General features: G+C 45.0%; 1 protein-coding gene across 1 annotated transcript in view; it reads left to right on the top strand.

Moving 5' to 3' along the window:
• The window catches only part of LOC119406011 (ceramide glucosyltransferase), an 82,547-nt gene that overhangs the window by 43,491 nt on the left and 21,903 nt on the right, over window positions 1–17,153 (top strand). The window contains exon 2 of the mRNA XM_037672860.2: window positions 7,139–7,280. Coding sequence (XP_037528788.2) covers window positions 7,139–7,280 — 142 coding nt within the window. The remainder of the gene's footprint in view (window positions 1–7,138; window positions 7,281–17,153) is intronic.

Here is a 17,153-nt window from a genome sequence, read left to right as displayed (position 1 = left end):
ACAAGCCAACTGGCAACAAACTCGTACCCTGACCAGTTGCACTGGAAGTAACTGAAGCCATTTGGAAACCAGCAATCACGTATCAGCAGAGCGCGGATAAATTGTTTTGATAGTGATAGCCGAATTATTTGAAGAAATAGGCTTTTAAAAATCGACTGTTAACGCGTATATATACGGAAGTCGTTGATGTACGCTCCCGCACTTATGCGCTCCGAAACAAGCAGTCCCGTTGTACAACAGGACCGTTTCTGGCAATTGTTATCGGATGTTACGTTTCCCGGATCTTGCGTTCTTTCCCCCGTGATCTCCACAGAAACGAAACTACAGGGTTTTACTACACAGTGTTTTCTGGCTCAGCGATTGTCCCTGGCATGGCGATATTTTTTTATTTATTCAATACTGCGGACCCATGGTCCAAGCAGGTTGGGCTATGCAAATACAGAAGGATGAAGAAGGAACGAAACGAAATAACGCCGACGAAATGAAAGGTTTCATAAACATTAAAAAGACGTTTCGGCTACCGCACGGTAGCCGAAACGTCATTTTAATGCTTATAAAAAAGTAACTCGCGACGTACTCGAGTCGCGGCAGGGCCTCTATTCTGGACATTAGAGTATTTTAGCAAGTTACGGAAATACGGTACGCAAATACGGTAAGGCCGTACGGTGGCGCACCTCCTTTCCCGCTCTATATGCTTTGGCCGCTCAACGACCGGGAAAGGAGGAGCGGTACCGTACTGCCTTACCGTATTTGCGTACCGTACTTCCGCAACTTGCTAAAAGACTCTTATCTGGGCACCGTCAAATTCTGCCATATTGTCATATTTCGTAATGGCGGCATTTTAAGCCAATCAGGGAGGCCCTAGCAGCCCTCTGGGCCAATCACAATTGACTAATGGCGGAATTCAGAGCTGTTATCTGCTCGTGGTGACCCCGACAGTGATTTCTGCGATTTGGGCTGCATGCAGGACGCAAACTCAGTGGAACTGTGTTGACTCGTCGGGATTATGTACATTGCGGTGGGGCTGGCTTGCAGATGCTCATCGACGAAAACTTAATTTTAAAGTAAACTATCTTATACGTGTTTTCAGACTCCGGTGTGTGGAGAGCGTTACGCTGCATACCAATGAAACGGGAAGTGTCCCTTTTGCCATTACCCAAAATCGTGTCAGTACACCTTTGACAGATATGTTAGCTTGTGAAACGTTTCTGATGGAGATGTGTTAGCTTTCGCTTTTCTCAACATTTACCCTGGGGAATTTACAGAAAATATCGGGGCGCTCTTATCACAGTGTTCCGAGTCGAGGGTTTGCCATTTGTCACGTGACCTGTCACCATGGAAATAAATCGTTAAATCGTTTAAATTGCATTTTTGATGGTCCTGCCGTTTGGCCTGGCGGTCCTGTATTTCCGGCGCTTTTCTGATTGGCGAGCGGCAAGTTTCCATCGTCGAGGTGATTATTGCGCTGAAGCGAGCTTCCCTTCACAACGAAAGAACGAACAGCAAAACATGACACGTTATTCATAATATTACGCCAACTCGCCCAATCTACCATTCCCGTTAAGAAAAGGAAGTTATTAAAGAATACTTTCAAACTGACGTTTCATTTGGCCTCACACTTGTGACGCGCTACTATAGATATCTAATCCCCAGTTCGCCGCTCAGTAGGCAGTGTTTGAATAGGGCACGCAGAGATAGCGCTTTGTTGCTTACGTAGGCTATTTCCGTCACTTAACGTGGGTACCCAAGAGGATAGCACACGACGCATGCACAGTGCCGACAAACGCTAACGCAAAGCTTTGCGTACCCTATTCTAAAACTTCCTATGTATCGTAACCAACGAACGCTATTTATGCGTACCCTTTTCTAAAGCTGTCTAGTGAACTTGGATCGTGTTGCTTGGGAGCGTCGATGTTTGAAGCGACCGAAGATGCTCGCGTTCGGGAGTACGCTTGTCCCAACCGCGGCGCGCACTTGGCGCTCACCTGACCGGTACGCGGCGACCACGTGGGCGCGCTCGCTCTGTAGCCTCGCAGGATCCACGCAGCGAAGCACGTGGCAGTGTTGTGCACAGAGGGGCGAACCACTTGTGACGTAAAACAGGTCCTCATACCGGCCCCGCTTAGCTTATCGCGGAGTGGGCGTCGGCGCCTCTTTCCGGCGACGTACTTGGCCCCGGCGGCACCCATTGGGCGCGCTCGCCGGTGACAACACAAGAGCGGCTGCTGCCGCGTTTGGGCGGCGATGTCTCGCGCGCACGTGCGCTACAGTGATAATGATAATAATGAAAGAGGAAGGTGTAGCTAGTAGCGCGCGGAAGTGCGCGATAACGATATGACCAGGGTCGTAGGCAGATATTGTTTGTCTTTTGGGGGAGGGGGGGAGTCAACCACTTTTTACGTACGTTCGTCCGTGGATTTATATGCGTGCATGTATGCCAGATTTAAAAGATCCGGGGGGAGGGGGAGGGGGAGGTGTTGAACCTCCCCCCACTGGCCACGCCAATGTTGAGAACCAACCCCAACAGCACGCAAGAGACATCTGAATGATGTTTTAAGCACATAGACATGCGTGGTGTTCTCCTTTAGGGGGCCAAATTTCACCACAGTGCCACCCCTCCTTCCCCCTATATTGGTCAAGTTCAACAGAAGAGCTTCGCAGTGGATGCAAAGATGAAACTACAACAGGTGACGTGATCTCGCAATAGCTTGCCATCGGTCCCCAGCTTTCTGGGAGTAAAGGTTTGGGAAGTGAAGAGTTCTTGGCATGCAACATCAGGGGGGGGGGGCTCTTTGGCCGCCATTACCGTCAAAAACGTGCACAGCCATAGCCCTACACTTTAAACAATGACGGTGGTATAGGTCCGACAGAGTACAGGTATGGGGCTGACTTGACAGGTATGGGCAACGCCTCCTATACTTTATAGGAGGCGTTGGTATGGGGCTGACTTGGAGCCCCCATTTGATGATTAGGGCCAAGAATGGTCACCAATCACTACATCAAAGTAGGTCTCCACCCATCCTTTAAAAAAAAAAAAGGAAGAAACTAGGATTCACAACTGTTCATAGATTTGACATATGAGATTTCGTGCATATTATAGCGATGTCTGAGCCAGATTTCGTGTGACATCTCTTATTAGCCCTTTCGTGACCAAAAAAGAAAACCCAAAAATGTGCCAAAATTACAAAAAAATTCTTTTTCCCAATTTGTAGAGCTTTTTTTTTTTCCTGAATAAAACAGTACCATCCTTTCAATTCAATGGGGTTCCTTTATTTCACTAATTGCGTAGAAAAAGATTACTCAAAGGTGGCTTCACCTCACTGTAATACAATAAAAAATGGTGATAAAATGGAAGTCATGACACAAATGTCCAAACAGGGACAAGTGTGGCCATATGTCGTCAAGGAACACAAGTATGAAGTCTTCATCGGTTCCATGTGGGACCAATTTTTGTGGACAGTCATTTTGTGAGAAAATCTCGTGACGAATATACTCGTCAACGGTCGCAAGAGGGTTAACAAAACTGGACACATTGCCTGAGAAGAAGTAGCGGTTGAATACCTGTTCATAATAGCGCAAGTGAAAATCTGCCCTCTAATTACTGCTTCATGTTCTTGACCTGTGTTGGTCGCAACACGCTGGAACATGACAAATGGCTCTGAAATTTGCTCTTATGTCCTGTATTTCCTTTTCTTGCAAGTCAACCTTAGGAAACATTTTTCACGTGAAACGCAAATTTTCATTCTAACACCAGACCTGCGTTGTGAAATGCATTGTAACATTCTACTTAATGAAAAACTACGCCGCTTTACATCAACAGTTCGCTTCTGTCCAGCTTTCTTTCTTGATTGGAACAAATTTCATTTAGACCAATTGAGTGTTTTTTACAGTCTAAGGAAAAAAGGAGTACTTGTTACTCTTCTTGGTTAATCCTGACTTTTCAGATATTTAACTCTTTAGAAATACACATTAACTCTTCTTTGGAGAGTCGTGCCCTTCCAGAACTCTCCAAAGAGAATATAATGACCTCCGAAAGGGAGTTAACATGCATCTTTATTGGGAGTTATCCATCTTGTCGAAAAGAGTAAAAGGACTCTTTTATTCTGTAGGAATGTAGCCAGAGTGCTTCTAAAATTCAAATGAGTCAGTCTAAAAGAGGCCAGGCCTGCGTGGGGCACGCAGCACAGTCATAACTAAAGCTGTAAGAGCGGCCTTTCTAGAGCCCGTTCTAAGCTCTATTGGAGCAACCACTTCAGTTACACTTGCAAGGTACCCACAACACTATAAGTCATAATTTTGTGAAGTAGGGTAGTACCCACTGTGCCATTACTCACCATTCTGAGGAGAAGCGAGGTACTCATTAACGTATCTGTAAGACATTATTATGTGAACTTTGTTGATGGGTGGCTGATGATGGATCGTAATGAGTGGGAACCTTTTTTAACCACCCCATTGTTACGCAATTCGCATTGTGCGCCTCCTGGTGTTTTTTGTTCTTCTACCACGCTGTACTGGATATGTTAACATGATGCCTGTATAAAGTCTTCTCGCGAAGGAGTTTCAAGCACTGGCATTGCTCTGCGGTAGAATACTCGACTGCCATGCAGAGGACTTTGGTTCAAGTCCCACTCGATCCTGGATATTTTTTTGCTCATTCTGCGCGATAGCGGTTACGGTCACCGGTGGCGGCGGACAACGCCCACCAAAACCGGCTGTCGTCGTGATCTTATGACAGCGTTTCCTGTAAAAAAAGAATTGGGAGTTGTGGGCACCAAGCCAAACCATCCTCTCGAAACAAGAGAAACAAGTTATCCCATTGTTCCATGCAGTTTTTCCTTGCGATGTTGTTTTGGAATTCCTGGGTGATAGGGCGACATTCCTTCGGCCATTTCATTGTGCTCGTCTCAAGAGCTGCGCCGCGCTGCCCTGCAGCTCTTGGAAGTTTTATCACGTGCAGGCTCCAAGAGTTGACAATGGACAGAGATGGGGACAACTGGCGTGAACTCAATTTGCTCGCTTTGTGAGTGGCATTCGAGTGGGCGCTGCCTCTCTTTGGCCAAGGTTTTGCGGGGTCGTGCACTTGCACGACGTTGCATCTTCTGCGTGGCACGAGCGATTCTTTGAAACCTGTCAACACTCTGTCAATTATACTATGGCTTTAATTATACTTTACTATCCATAAATAAGTGGCTGATGATTAAAGAGTGCACAAAAAACTCGGGAGCTCTTCCCTTACCGGGAGAATGGGGGCAAGCGAAGCTTGGTCTGTACGCACCTGACCCACTACTTTTCTTTCGTTCTATCGCATTGCGCACTGCCCCCTCTTAACTTTTTCCTTCCTCCATGCCGGCATATTGGACCTTCATCCATGTCATTAGCAGCACAACACTTCAATTGTTACGGGCAACAACGACGGTTATGTGTATATATCCAGGCAACAATGAAATGTGGCAACGTGAAATGACCCCCGATAAAAAATCATATTACCATACGAGAAATGGCTGATCACCCACAAGCCCACGATTCGGAAAGCATCAATTATTGGAAAACGGCACACGTGACTGCGGTGCACTTTCGAGGGCTGCATTTCGGCCGGCACCAAGTTTTTTGCGTACAACAATGCCGCCGCCGAAATTTGTAACTCGCAACGAGCTTTGCTTGAATATGGGGCAAAGTTGGTAACGAGACAGCTGACACAATGCCAGAGGTGTAAGCTTTGCATTTGATCGATGAAGTAGGAAGAAGGGGCCACAGCTGGCATTCACATGGGGGGAGGGGAGGGGGAGGGTGGAGGGGCAGCCATGTGGTGCACTAACGAGAGTAAAGCGCACAGAATAAATGTCATTGTTGCGAACAGATTTGCAAGATAAGGTTGATTCCAGCATTATGCTACATGCCTGGAACAAAATGCAGCCGCTGTTTGGGGCTTCTGGGCTATAGGGCCTGAAAGGGGGAAAGGAGGAGGAGGAGGAGGTAATCTTGATTCTTTATAGTAAATGCCCTGCGCAATCACCTGAATGTGTTTGTGTTGTTCTGAATCTCATTCAGGGTTGTCCTGTGGTATTAATGTGGAAAGCAACTTGCGGACTCAAAATTTAGAAGTTTGTCAGTGCAGCCACCTATGAAACGCAAGACCTCCACAAAACGTTTTAAAGGCCAACTCCGGCGATTTTACGAGGTCGATGGATCTAAGTGAAATTCGCTGGGTACGTTCCTTTGCACGTTTCCGTCATTTATGCCAAATTACAGGCTTGAGACATGCGCAGATTGTTTGCAAAGGAATTTTAAAGATTGTCTGCAAACGCCCTCCTGGCTTCCCACAATTATTGGCAACATTGCGTCTGTGACGTCAGTATTGGCAAGGCGGCGGAAGTGACGCAGCCGAGGGCACCGCTAACTTCAGCGCTTAGGCCGCTACAGCGAGCGTCTGCTGTGCACAAGGCGACAGACAGCGTTGGTTTGGCCGGCGCTTCGCTGGTCGTCCCAGCTGTCACAGTTTTCATACTCCGCGCCGGCGTGACCGGCATGTCTTGCACGACTTCCGGTTCGTTCGTAACAACGTCTACGTCGTACGTAGACAGTACACTTGGTTGGGTTTCGGTTTCGGTGTTGCGCTTTTTTGCTTATCTAAAATTATTCTCCTATTTGCCGAGTATTTCTGCTATCGGGCCCGTAACAGGAGCGTCTCAGGAACATAAAAGCACCATTACTTTGACATGGCCAAAAAATCGCCGGAGTTGGCCTTTAAAGACGTCCTATAGAGGTTTTGTGTTTCGTGGGCACTACTTGGTGCATCACAAGGCAAATACAATGCACACTTTATGAAGACAGACGCAAGGAACAAGTGGCTTGTGAAGTATGTGCTGTATCAACCTGCTAGCTCGAGTTATGTTATTCGCGTTTATTTAGGGCAGCCAAGGCAAGCAACCCGGGGCTAGAAGTTGGGTGGGGGGAGGGAGACCAGCAAGGTCCTACTTTGTCAGGTTTGGGGGCACTTCCGATTGTTTAACTGTACTCTACCTGTGTTTCGTGTATTACGCAAAATAATAAAGGAATGGAAATGAAAATTTCTAATAGCAGATATATACACTTGAGTGCTTGACCTCTTGCATTTTTTTGTTTCTCTTTTTTGGGACAGAAAAATGAAGCTCCACAAAAAGAAAGCCCTTCCACCCCTGGAGGTGCCACTGCCCGGCGTGTCCATCATCAAACCATTGACGGGGGTGGATCCAAACCTCTTCAGCAACCTCGAGTCATTCTTCACTATGAATTATCCGCAGGTTAGTTGCGCTTTGTGTTTACAACGTCCTGCATGGCCTGCGTTCCTGTTGCTGAGGCATCCGCATTGCTCTCGGAGTCCAACGGCTTGTTGCGAATTACAATGCGCTCTTGACAGATGTGTCAAATTTGCATAATTTTGCCCTCCAACCACCGTAGACATTATTGTTGGGAGAAACTTGAGATGGTAGATGACCGCACCCACACACGTGCATGTCCATACATACATACAGACGGGTCCATTGTTAAAGGGAACACTTGCATGCCGGACGTATCTGGATTTCGTTCTCTCGCAAAAGCATAGTGGCTTCGATTTGCACAATACTACTGGTGGTTTACAGTTCTGACTCCTTTTGGCAGACTAGTGCCACGTACAAATATTATTTCCACATCTTCTTACTGTGATGGGGCCAACAATATGAAAGATGCTAATTCAAGTGTTCCCTTTAACAGTGGACCTGACTGTACATACATACACACATACAGTTGAGCAGGCGGGACAATAAAGCATAGATATGACTTTCACAAGTTTGCAGATTTCTGACACATGGAGTCACTGAAACTGTTGAGTATGAAACCAAGGATTACTGCAACGTTGCAAAAAGTCACAGATATGTGTGTGTGTGCATGTGCAAGGGTACTTCAGATATAATTTGTGGAGTTGGGGTGGGGGAGTTGCGTACAAACCGCCGGCTCATTAGCCAAGATGAAGGTTTCTAAATATGGAAATGCTGATCCATTTCAACCACGCTGAGACTGACAGTAATGCCCTCATGTATTGATGTCGGTACAGTAGTCCAGCTTTGATGGCATATTGACGGCGTATAGTGGAGCTCTCAGAATTTAAGCCCCGTTTATGTTTTCCTCACATTCTCTTGTAATGTATTGGCATACAGATGTGTTAATCCAATGCTTGTTGTGTTTCTAATGCATGAGCATTCTTTGGGATGTTATCTGTTTTTTGTGAATACGTGGACGTGCCAATATCAAGCCACACCATTCCATTTTTTGGGGGTTTCTGCCACTTGTACTGAGAATAGCACCCTGTAGTCAATGTGTTGTGCGTATGCCGACTCTAATGAATTATGCATCTCATGACTACCGCATGTGTGCTGCATTAATAGCAAAAAATGATCGGGTATACAAAAATTGCAGAATCGCATCGGCTATGAAACAACGGAGTCCTTCGAAGAAGGGTGGTGAAAAATGGGTTTTATCACCCGAGAGCAGTCATGCAGCATTTGTACTGCCTGTTAAAATCGATCGCGAAGACAGCCCAATCACAAAGGGGCTGGACTGCTTGCGCTTACGTGTTAGTCCACATTGTTGCCTCAATGGCTGCCTTCGATAGTTCTGCTTTCTCTGTAAATTGGTGTCGGCAAGCTGTTGCGTGTGATTGTCGGCTCCGGCACCTGAATAGTGTTAGATTGGTGCAACGGCATCGATGTGCCCGTTTAGTGGTTTATGCGTTCACCAACCATCGTGCTTACCATCTAACATTCGGGGCAGACATAATATGTGGGCACTGCGATACGTTCGACAACGATGGGAAGACGTCTTGGGCCGTGCACAAACAGCGAGCCAAGATAGCGAGATAGCGCGGGTTGGGGACGGTGGCGAGGCGTTGTCAGCGCTGCTGGCCGAGATAGTCACCGCCCGCCGCCGTTAGCATCTTCGGAAACTTGGTGTATTCTTTGGCCCGACTTTTCGTGTGCTGGTTTTGTTTCTGCGAGGAGTTGGGCACTTGGCAACACCAAAGAGCCTGTGCTGAGATGGTATCTGGCCAGCTGCTCGCACTTGTTGGGCCAGTTTTCGGTGCTCCGGTAGTGGGGTCAAGGATGCACTCTTCATTTCACCGGACGGCATGCTCCATCCCTCATCACTGCATGGAAGCAAAAAGCGAAAAATTGACAATTATTTGCTGGGACACGTACATAAAGACTGTTTTGTCTATGCGATTGCCTCACCCCTCCCTCCGACTCCCTTCTCTGTTCTTTATATTTCTCTTCTACAAATGCAGCTCCAGAAGTGTTTTGCAGTTTGCTTTAACTTTGAGGATGTGAGCTTCCAATAATAATAATAATAATAATAATAATAATAATAATTGTTGGGATTTTGCATCCTGAAACCACGATATGATTATGAGAAATGCCGTAGTGGAGGGCTCTGCCAATTTTGACCACCTGGGGTGCACCTAAATCTAAGTACGCGGGCCTCTCGCATTTTGCCTCCATCGAAATGCGGCTGCCGTGGCTGGGATTGGATCCCACGACCTTCGGGTCAGAAGTCAAGCACCATTACTACCAGTGCACCGCTGCGGCTACTCAAGCTTTTATAATGCCGGAAACTCTCTCTGGAAAGGCTAGCGCATGTGCCACATGCCAGTTTCTTGCATTCTTCTCTCATTAAACACAGGGCTTTTAAACACTGTGTCAGACTATATTTCCTCCAGGATCAATGCATTTTTTTATCAGAAAAATACCTACAAAGTGGGTGTGGTCTGTCTAAGATTATATAACATTTTTAAAGAACATTCCAAGTGCAATGCAATCGGTAACGGAGAGCTACAACATGATGCTTGTGCCAGCTACAGCAACTCTAAAAATGGAAAGCACAGTGGAGGATAATAAGCAGTATCCAAGTGGGAGTTATTACTCGATGTTTGCCATATGGCCTTGAGAACATGCATTATCTTCAATAGAAATGCTTTCTGCACAGGCTAGACTGACTTACGTTTAGCACAAGGTTTAACATAGCAAAGGCAGGGTTGAGTGTTTCCTGCAGGAAATTTTATTCTAATGGCAGTGGTCAGTACACTTAAAGACTTGATACCGTTGACAGATAAATGTTTTGCAGTGGACAAATAGTTGATCCTGTTCAAACAATGCCAGATAAGCAGCCTGGCTGCACAGATAAGTGGCACAGCTCGTTCAGCAACACTTCTCGAAAAATAGCAGGGCACCTCATTTCAAATGTTTTTAGATATGGCTTGTTTGTATTGAAAAGCGCTTTGTACGGCATTGTCTGCTCTTAAAGGAAGTATGCTAATCTACAGCTGTCACTCTGCTATGGCCCTCTAGCTGCAATTTGTGACAGAAGCTATGCTGCAGATGTGTAGTCAGAAATTTGGGGGTGGGGCATTCAGCCACCATTTATGCAGGTTCGTGTGTGTGTTTGTATGTGTGCAAGCAGAATTGACATATTTCCAGGGGGGTTGTCAAACCCTCCCCCAACTCCCCCCCCAGACTTCGACGATCTATGTTGATTCACTGCACATAGGTGTAGAAATGTACCAGTGCCAGCAATCACAAGTAATGTTTTGCAAAGCGAGGCAGTTTTATAGAGGGAAATATGGTTCATGCATTGCTCTCGAATGTTCTCTTTAGCATTAGGCTGCACTGTACTTGCATCTTCGCACTGAGTTCTAGCAGATTGCCAAGCAAGATAGCAGAATGGCCTGTGTCGTATGTTTGTATGTTTTGATGCTGTGTTCCTTCAAATGTACATGAAGATTGGAAAAAAGGCTTGATTTCTGCTGTGGCTGTACATGGAGAGATTTAAAAGATGCATGGGAACATTTACTCCACAGCTGGCAGCACACAGCAACTTCTGTGGCGACATAACTCCAAACAGCTTGTCTCTCTGTTGTTGAAAATTCAGCCCAGTAATAGAAAGAAATAAGTATATAGTAGAGGATGCAAGTGCCGCATATCAAGTTGCTTGATTTCAATAATGCAGGTTAATGTACTGAAAAAAACAAAATATGTGCGTGGACTCGCAGACAAAGTGAAATTTTTCTCAACAAAAGGAAAGCACCTGTCCCGTCGGACTATAATGTAGTGACATTCGATGCAAGGCACATGACTGTAAGCAGATGTTTACAAGACATGTAAGTGCTTGTAAGCGTACGTATCCTAATCCATGCCCTCCAAATAAAACAGTTGATATGAAATGCATGCATTGTGTTGGCTATGATCCCAAGTTTTTAATGTGAAGCAATGCCTGTTTATTCCATTCACTCTGATCGGCTGGCTAATTCTTGACGAGGAGGTTTGTCAATGCAAACACTGATCAGAGGGTCTGCACGGTGGAATTGGCCAAGCACAAGCCATTCGAATAACATTACAGGATGAATTAAAAAAACTAAATAGAAAAATCAATCCAGCAGTACTTGTAGAAAATTTCCCTTCTTCAATAGTAAACCTAGTATGGAAAGAATGGCAACACAACCTTGAAATTTCCGTTTGTTTGCCAGGATGTTGGGGATTTTAAATATGTCAGCCTGTGCCCATTTGATTTTCTTCTGACAAAAACAAACAAACAAAGCAATATGACTAATGCTGAACTTTGCAAATGTTGGCAATGGTTAGTACTATGCCATGATCACCCACATACCCAAACGTGCTCTAAAATTCATTATGGCACACTTTGCTGCCGGGGTATTGGTGCAAAATTAAAAGACATGGAACGTCTGACACACTGTTTTTCTTTGGCCAATATTTATCCCATTATCGTGAAATTAACGAAGGTAGAGGTTTCGAAGAATATATTGTGTCAATTGGACCTTGTGTACTGTTTCTTTTAAGTGTCCCTTCAGTAGCTTCAGAAGTTCACAGAAGGATGGAAGTTTGAAATATTGACAAGTTGCCGAAAGAGGAGCATTACCGGAGCCAATATTTCAACAAGGGGCCCTGTCTAGTAGCTGCTGCCCTGATGGGGATGAGCTTTTTGTCAAAATATTGGCTCTGGCAACAGTTCCTGTTTACCAACTCCCTTTGATGGCTTAAGCCGCCATGTTGACGGGAGTTGAGGCCCAAAGGCAAAGTACATTTCCCAGCCAAGGCGACTGCATTTTGATGCAAAATGCAAAAGCATCCGTGTACTTAGACTTAGGCCCACAGTAAACAACACCAGGTGCTCAAAATTAAGTGCACTACGTTGGGTTGGTTGGTACACAATTTCATAAAAGTGATATCATATGAACATTAGTTTCTTAGTGCTGTCACCCTTAATGTTTTATCGCATGACTAAGGCTTTCCTAGCCTCGTGGCAGGTGTTTTCCTATTTCCCTCTTTCGTTTTTTTTTTTCTATTTCATATTGCTATGCAGCAGTAAACCTCCCGTTGTCAATCCACACTTATCGTGCATTTTTATACGCTTTGTGTTCTGTCTCTTTAGCGCTGATTTCACCTTTGCAATTCACAGTGCCCAACTAGGGCATGCCTTATAATCGTCTTGACATGTGTACTTACTTTCTTTGATTTCACGGAGACCACGTTTTTCACTCTCTTGTGACACACTTAATTGCTCGGCGCAGGCCGCACTTCAACTTGCATGCTGTTTCACAAATGGCGCCAACGGTTCTACAAACATTGCATGCCCGATGCGATTGTTCGTGTACCTTCCAGATTGTGCACAAGCATCAGTGATAACACTGGAATGTACTGTGACGCATGTATAAAAACTGATTCATTTCGCCGCCAATCAGTTTTTTTCCACTACCGACGACCGTACTCGCCACTATCGTTTTGCAGTGTGATTAACTTGCTTTGCTAGGCACAGCTTTTGCCCGCTAAACAGTTCGACTTTCAGCGCTTTGGATTATGCGTCTTTCACCGTGACAACCAGGTGACGATATCACTGTTTCGGCACGTAAATCCCGCGAATTTCGTTAACGAATCAATGACTTAGCCACTGTTTGCGTGATACTGTCGGCACCTGCTTATTGCCTCGAGCAGGTTGCCCAAGCTTTCAGCCCTTGTCACACCCACACACGAGCCTTCTTCAAGAGTAAGGAGCAGCATCACGGACTGCATTGTTTTGCACCGAGGTGACGACTAAGAGAGCAGGTCAAACGATGCATGACAACCTGTCAAGCGTGTAGTGTCCCCGGACAGCAGACAAAGGAGCCCGAGAGAGAAAAAAAGCGTCGTGGGAGGGCAGATGTTAGCGACTACCTTGCGCAGTGTTGATGTGCCACCTGCGTCGCTTTAATAATAAAATTTCTAAAGATAAAATGGGATAAAACTTGCCTGCAGTGCGGTTTGAATGCGGCGTAGAGACAGCGCTTGCTGTTGGGTTTTTATTGGCATTATCAAGACAATCTGGGCGTGTTAGTTAGTTAGTTAGTTGGTTAGTTGGTTAGTTAGTTAGTTGGTTAGTTAGTTAGTTAGTTAGTTAGTTAGTTAGTTAGTTAGTTTGTTGTTCATTCGTTCGTTCGTTACAGTACAGGCCGATTGAAGAGCATCAAGGTGAGGCAGAACAGCATTTTAAGCAGAGCAGAAAAAGTGAAGTCACATAAGAGGTCAGCGAATCAATTTAAAGCTTTAAAATTGGAGTAGAGTGGAACATCGTTACACAATTCATTACACAGAAGAGCATATTAGGGTCATCGCAAAATATTTTTCTCTGTTTCACATGGTTGCTATGTAGTCCAGACGATTGCTCCAACATGCGATGGTGCGATGCAGAGCTGATGAGTTAAATGTCTGTATTTGACTATTTATGCGTGTGAAACTCGGTGTATTGTGAAGATGTCACGATCTGCACTCTTGTGTACAAAACAGCAGAAGGTGAAACCTGAATCTATCGATAATGGATGTACAGACAGTCACGGACAATTGGAATACGAATGAGTTAAAGCTATCGAAAACAGGTTCTCTCGTTTTGTGTTTTTGCCGGTGCACTTGTTTGGCATGATTTTGCCTTGCGCACTTAGTCAGGGGCCCAACCAATCTTTTGCAGCTGCATAACTACCGATGCGAGATTGTGCTGACTACAGACATAACTAATTAGCGCAATAAACAACGGACAAGGTGAAGGCAACAGACAAGACTCGGCGCTAAGCTTCAGCTGTTGAAGTGTAGCGCCGAGTCCTGTCTGTCGCCTTTCCCTTGTCCGTTGTTTTTTGCGCTAATTCATCATTCATCATGAACTCGCCCTACAGTCTATTCTCCTAAGTTTGGTTAAGGCTATTCCAACGATGACTCAAGTGTGAAAAACCTTATTACAAAGACCATGGCATGGTAGCATTTTTTGATACGCTGGAGCAAATTTTCAGTTGTGGATACATCAAGCCTGTTTATTGTTGCTATACTCATAGCCTAATAACTATTTTTATTCAATTAATGATGAAGCCTTGTGGTGTATGTAATTACGATTGTTATTGTGAATATGATTATTTCAAGCTCTCTTTCTGTGTTATAAATTAGTGTCACTAATTACCTGTGTGACATGATAAACTCACCTCCAATGTCTGCATTGTTTATTTGTTTTTCTTTCTTACTCCATTCTGCATTTTCTTTCTATGCTTCTGTTGCGTTCTGTGTATTTTCTGTTTGCAATTTCTTGTATTCTGCGTTTTTCGCTTGTTATACAGAAAGGCTTCACAGCTGGCACAATTCATTAGTTATGTATTTTTGCTTTATTATGGGCAGGCCCCTAGAGGCATTGCCTGAGATGGCATCTACAATAATTATTAACATTATATCGTACAAGATAATGAAAAAACATGTAGCTGCAATGACTTGTCCGAATTAGTTATCATTATCATGTTTTATCGTGATAATATTCATGTCCCTTGGGCACTGAGCATTTTGAAGTCATTTGCTATTGGAGTTTGGCCTACCCTTCAATCTTTTAATGAACAGTCATTAAGAAATCCACTGGCACACAATCTACACTGGTCTCTGAACCCGCTACTTTGAGACAGGCGAGATAAATTTAGCGACCGGAACACACACACTTAGTTGTTTTGTAGAGAACGTGTGTGGTAAGGAAGTCGTCATACCACTGACACTGACCCAACCCGATAAGGGCTTGCAAATCCCTTGCCGGGTTCACGAGCTTATCACGTGTGACGGCGGAGGGGGTCATTTCCGAGCGCTCTGAAAGCTGATGCAACGATGTGGCGTCAGCAGTGCTCTGTTGCGCGGTCACAGCTTCGCGCTTTCTGCACCTTTGTGCACTGCGGCCACCTTGCGCTTTTGTTGGTACGAAAGGTGGTCTGTTTGAGTAGTAGATCGGCGAGGGGTGGCTGCTGTCGCAAGATGCAAGCAGCTTTCATGCATGGTGTTGCTTGTGCATTTCAAGTTGAGGTTATGACGTAATAGGCAGGGGCGTAGCCAGAAATTTTTTTCGGGGGGGGGTTCAACCATACTTTATGTATGTTCGTGCGTGCGTTTGTATGTGTGCGTGCCTATATACGCAAGCAAAACTGAAAAATTTCGGGGGGTTTGAACCCCCCCAATCCCCCCTTGGCTACGCCCCTGGTAATAGGGTATGCATTTGAGCTGGTTGGTTTGTGATTACGAGCGAAAACCAGCGCTAAAAAGACTGGATTCTTGTCCTGAGACCAAGCCTGGCTGTTAGATGTTGTGATGAAAAATAAAACTAAAAACACTGACCACAATGTTTAACTAGTCACCCAGTAGGGGAGCCGAAAGGTATTTTTTGTATTCTTTTGTGATCAGTACGCTACTTTTTACTCTTTATCGTGTATATGCATTTACTTAATATGGTTCACCAGACTGAGTATTCGCCTCTAAAAGTGCTGTTAATTTTCATGTTTTAATAATTATATATTAAGGAAATTACTGTGCAGTGTGATGTACAGAATAGTACCTATATTGGAACCTTAGAAGAGAGCACTTCTTTGAAACAGGCACACTAATACCCCTCTCACAGGGGCCAACTTATGTGCACTTTGAGGGAGTGCACTTCGCTGCTGGTGTCATTCACACGCTGTCACACGGGAACGCTTTAAGTTACACTCACTGCAAAGCGCACTTGCTGGCGAGTGCATTCACCAAACTCGCATTGCTGCATCAGTGTCTTGCCTCGGTAGCAGAGGCTCGAGAATAAGTAAGTTATTATCAATGGTTGAGTTAATAGTATTTTTTCAGCCATTCTTTTTCGTTGTTAGGAATATTGTTATGCATTAAAACATGCTATACCAGCAAGAAATGCTGGAGGACACTTGAGCTTCTGCTCGAGAGTAGAATGCGATAGCCATCTCGATTGTCGTCTCAATTGGTAGCCTCGCTTTGCTTCTCGGTGGACACCTCAATCGTGCCGCAAGGAAAGGAATATCTGTACACATAACATTAGCCATTTCAAACTATCCTACAATGCCTACTGCAAGTACAGTTGCGAAGTGCCCACTACACCATAATTCTTCCTTTTGCGAATGGGCGAATTACCCTCTAAGCGTCCGTAAGGCAACACGTGAACCTACGCAGCTGCTCACTTTGTTGATGCTTTTGCTGCCGACGATGAATAAATACGTCCGTGCGCTTTGTAACGGGTGGGCCTTTAAACCCCTCACTGGTTGCGCAATTCACACGTTTTGACGCCTGGCGCGATGCTACGCTTCTGCTATGCAAACTTACATGTGTTAAGGAGACTCCTCGCATTACGTGACATTCGTATTCGGTTTTTTTTTCGGAAGCAGTTCCAAGCAATGGCTTGGCTCTGTGGTAGAACACCTGCTTGCCATGCAGCAGGCCTGAGTTCGCCTAGCACACGTTGTGCGATGGCAGCATCTGCTGCGTTTGCACCTTAAGTTTATTCTATGGGCCGCTTATAGCTGTGACACGTTGTTCCTTGAGAAATATTGCCTGAAATAACAAATATCTGGTGAGCTACTCAATTACCCATCTCCATTACCATCATTTCTAAAACACACTTGTCTTTCATGTGTAGCAGTGCACCAGACATTCTGGGGGTGTAAGTGCAGTCACTCAAAATAACACTACGTGTGACAGGGGTGCAAGTGTTATATTGTTAACTTTCTTAATTGACATGTTTGTAAGCTGTTGAAGAGTTGTGACAGGGCTCCAAGTTTCAGATTGTAAACAATTGTAATTCATATGCTT

The sequence above is a fragment of the Rhipicephalus sanguineus genome, chromosome 9 (genome assembly GCF_013339695.2).
Source record: "Rhipicephalus sanguineus isolate Rsan-2018 chromosome 9, BIME_Rsan_1.4, whole genome shotgun sequence".
Classification (NCBI taxonomy): Eukaryota; Metazoa; Arthropoda; class Arachnida; order Ixodida; family Ixodidae; genus Rhipicephalus; species Rhipicephalus sanguineus.
The sequence above is the reverse complement of the archived record's forward strand: the minus strand, read 5'-3'. Positions and strand labels throughout refer to the sequence as shown.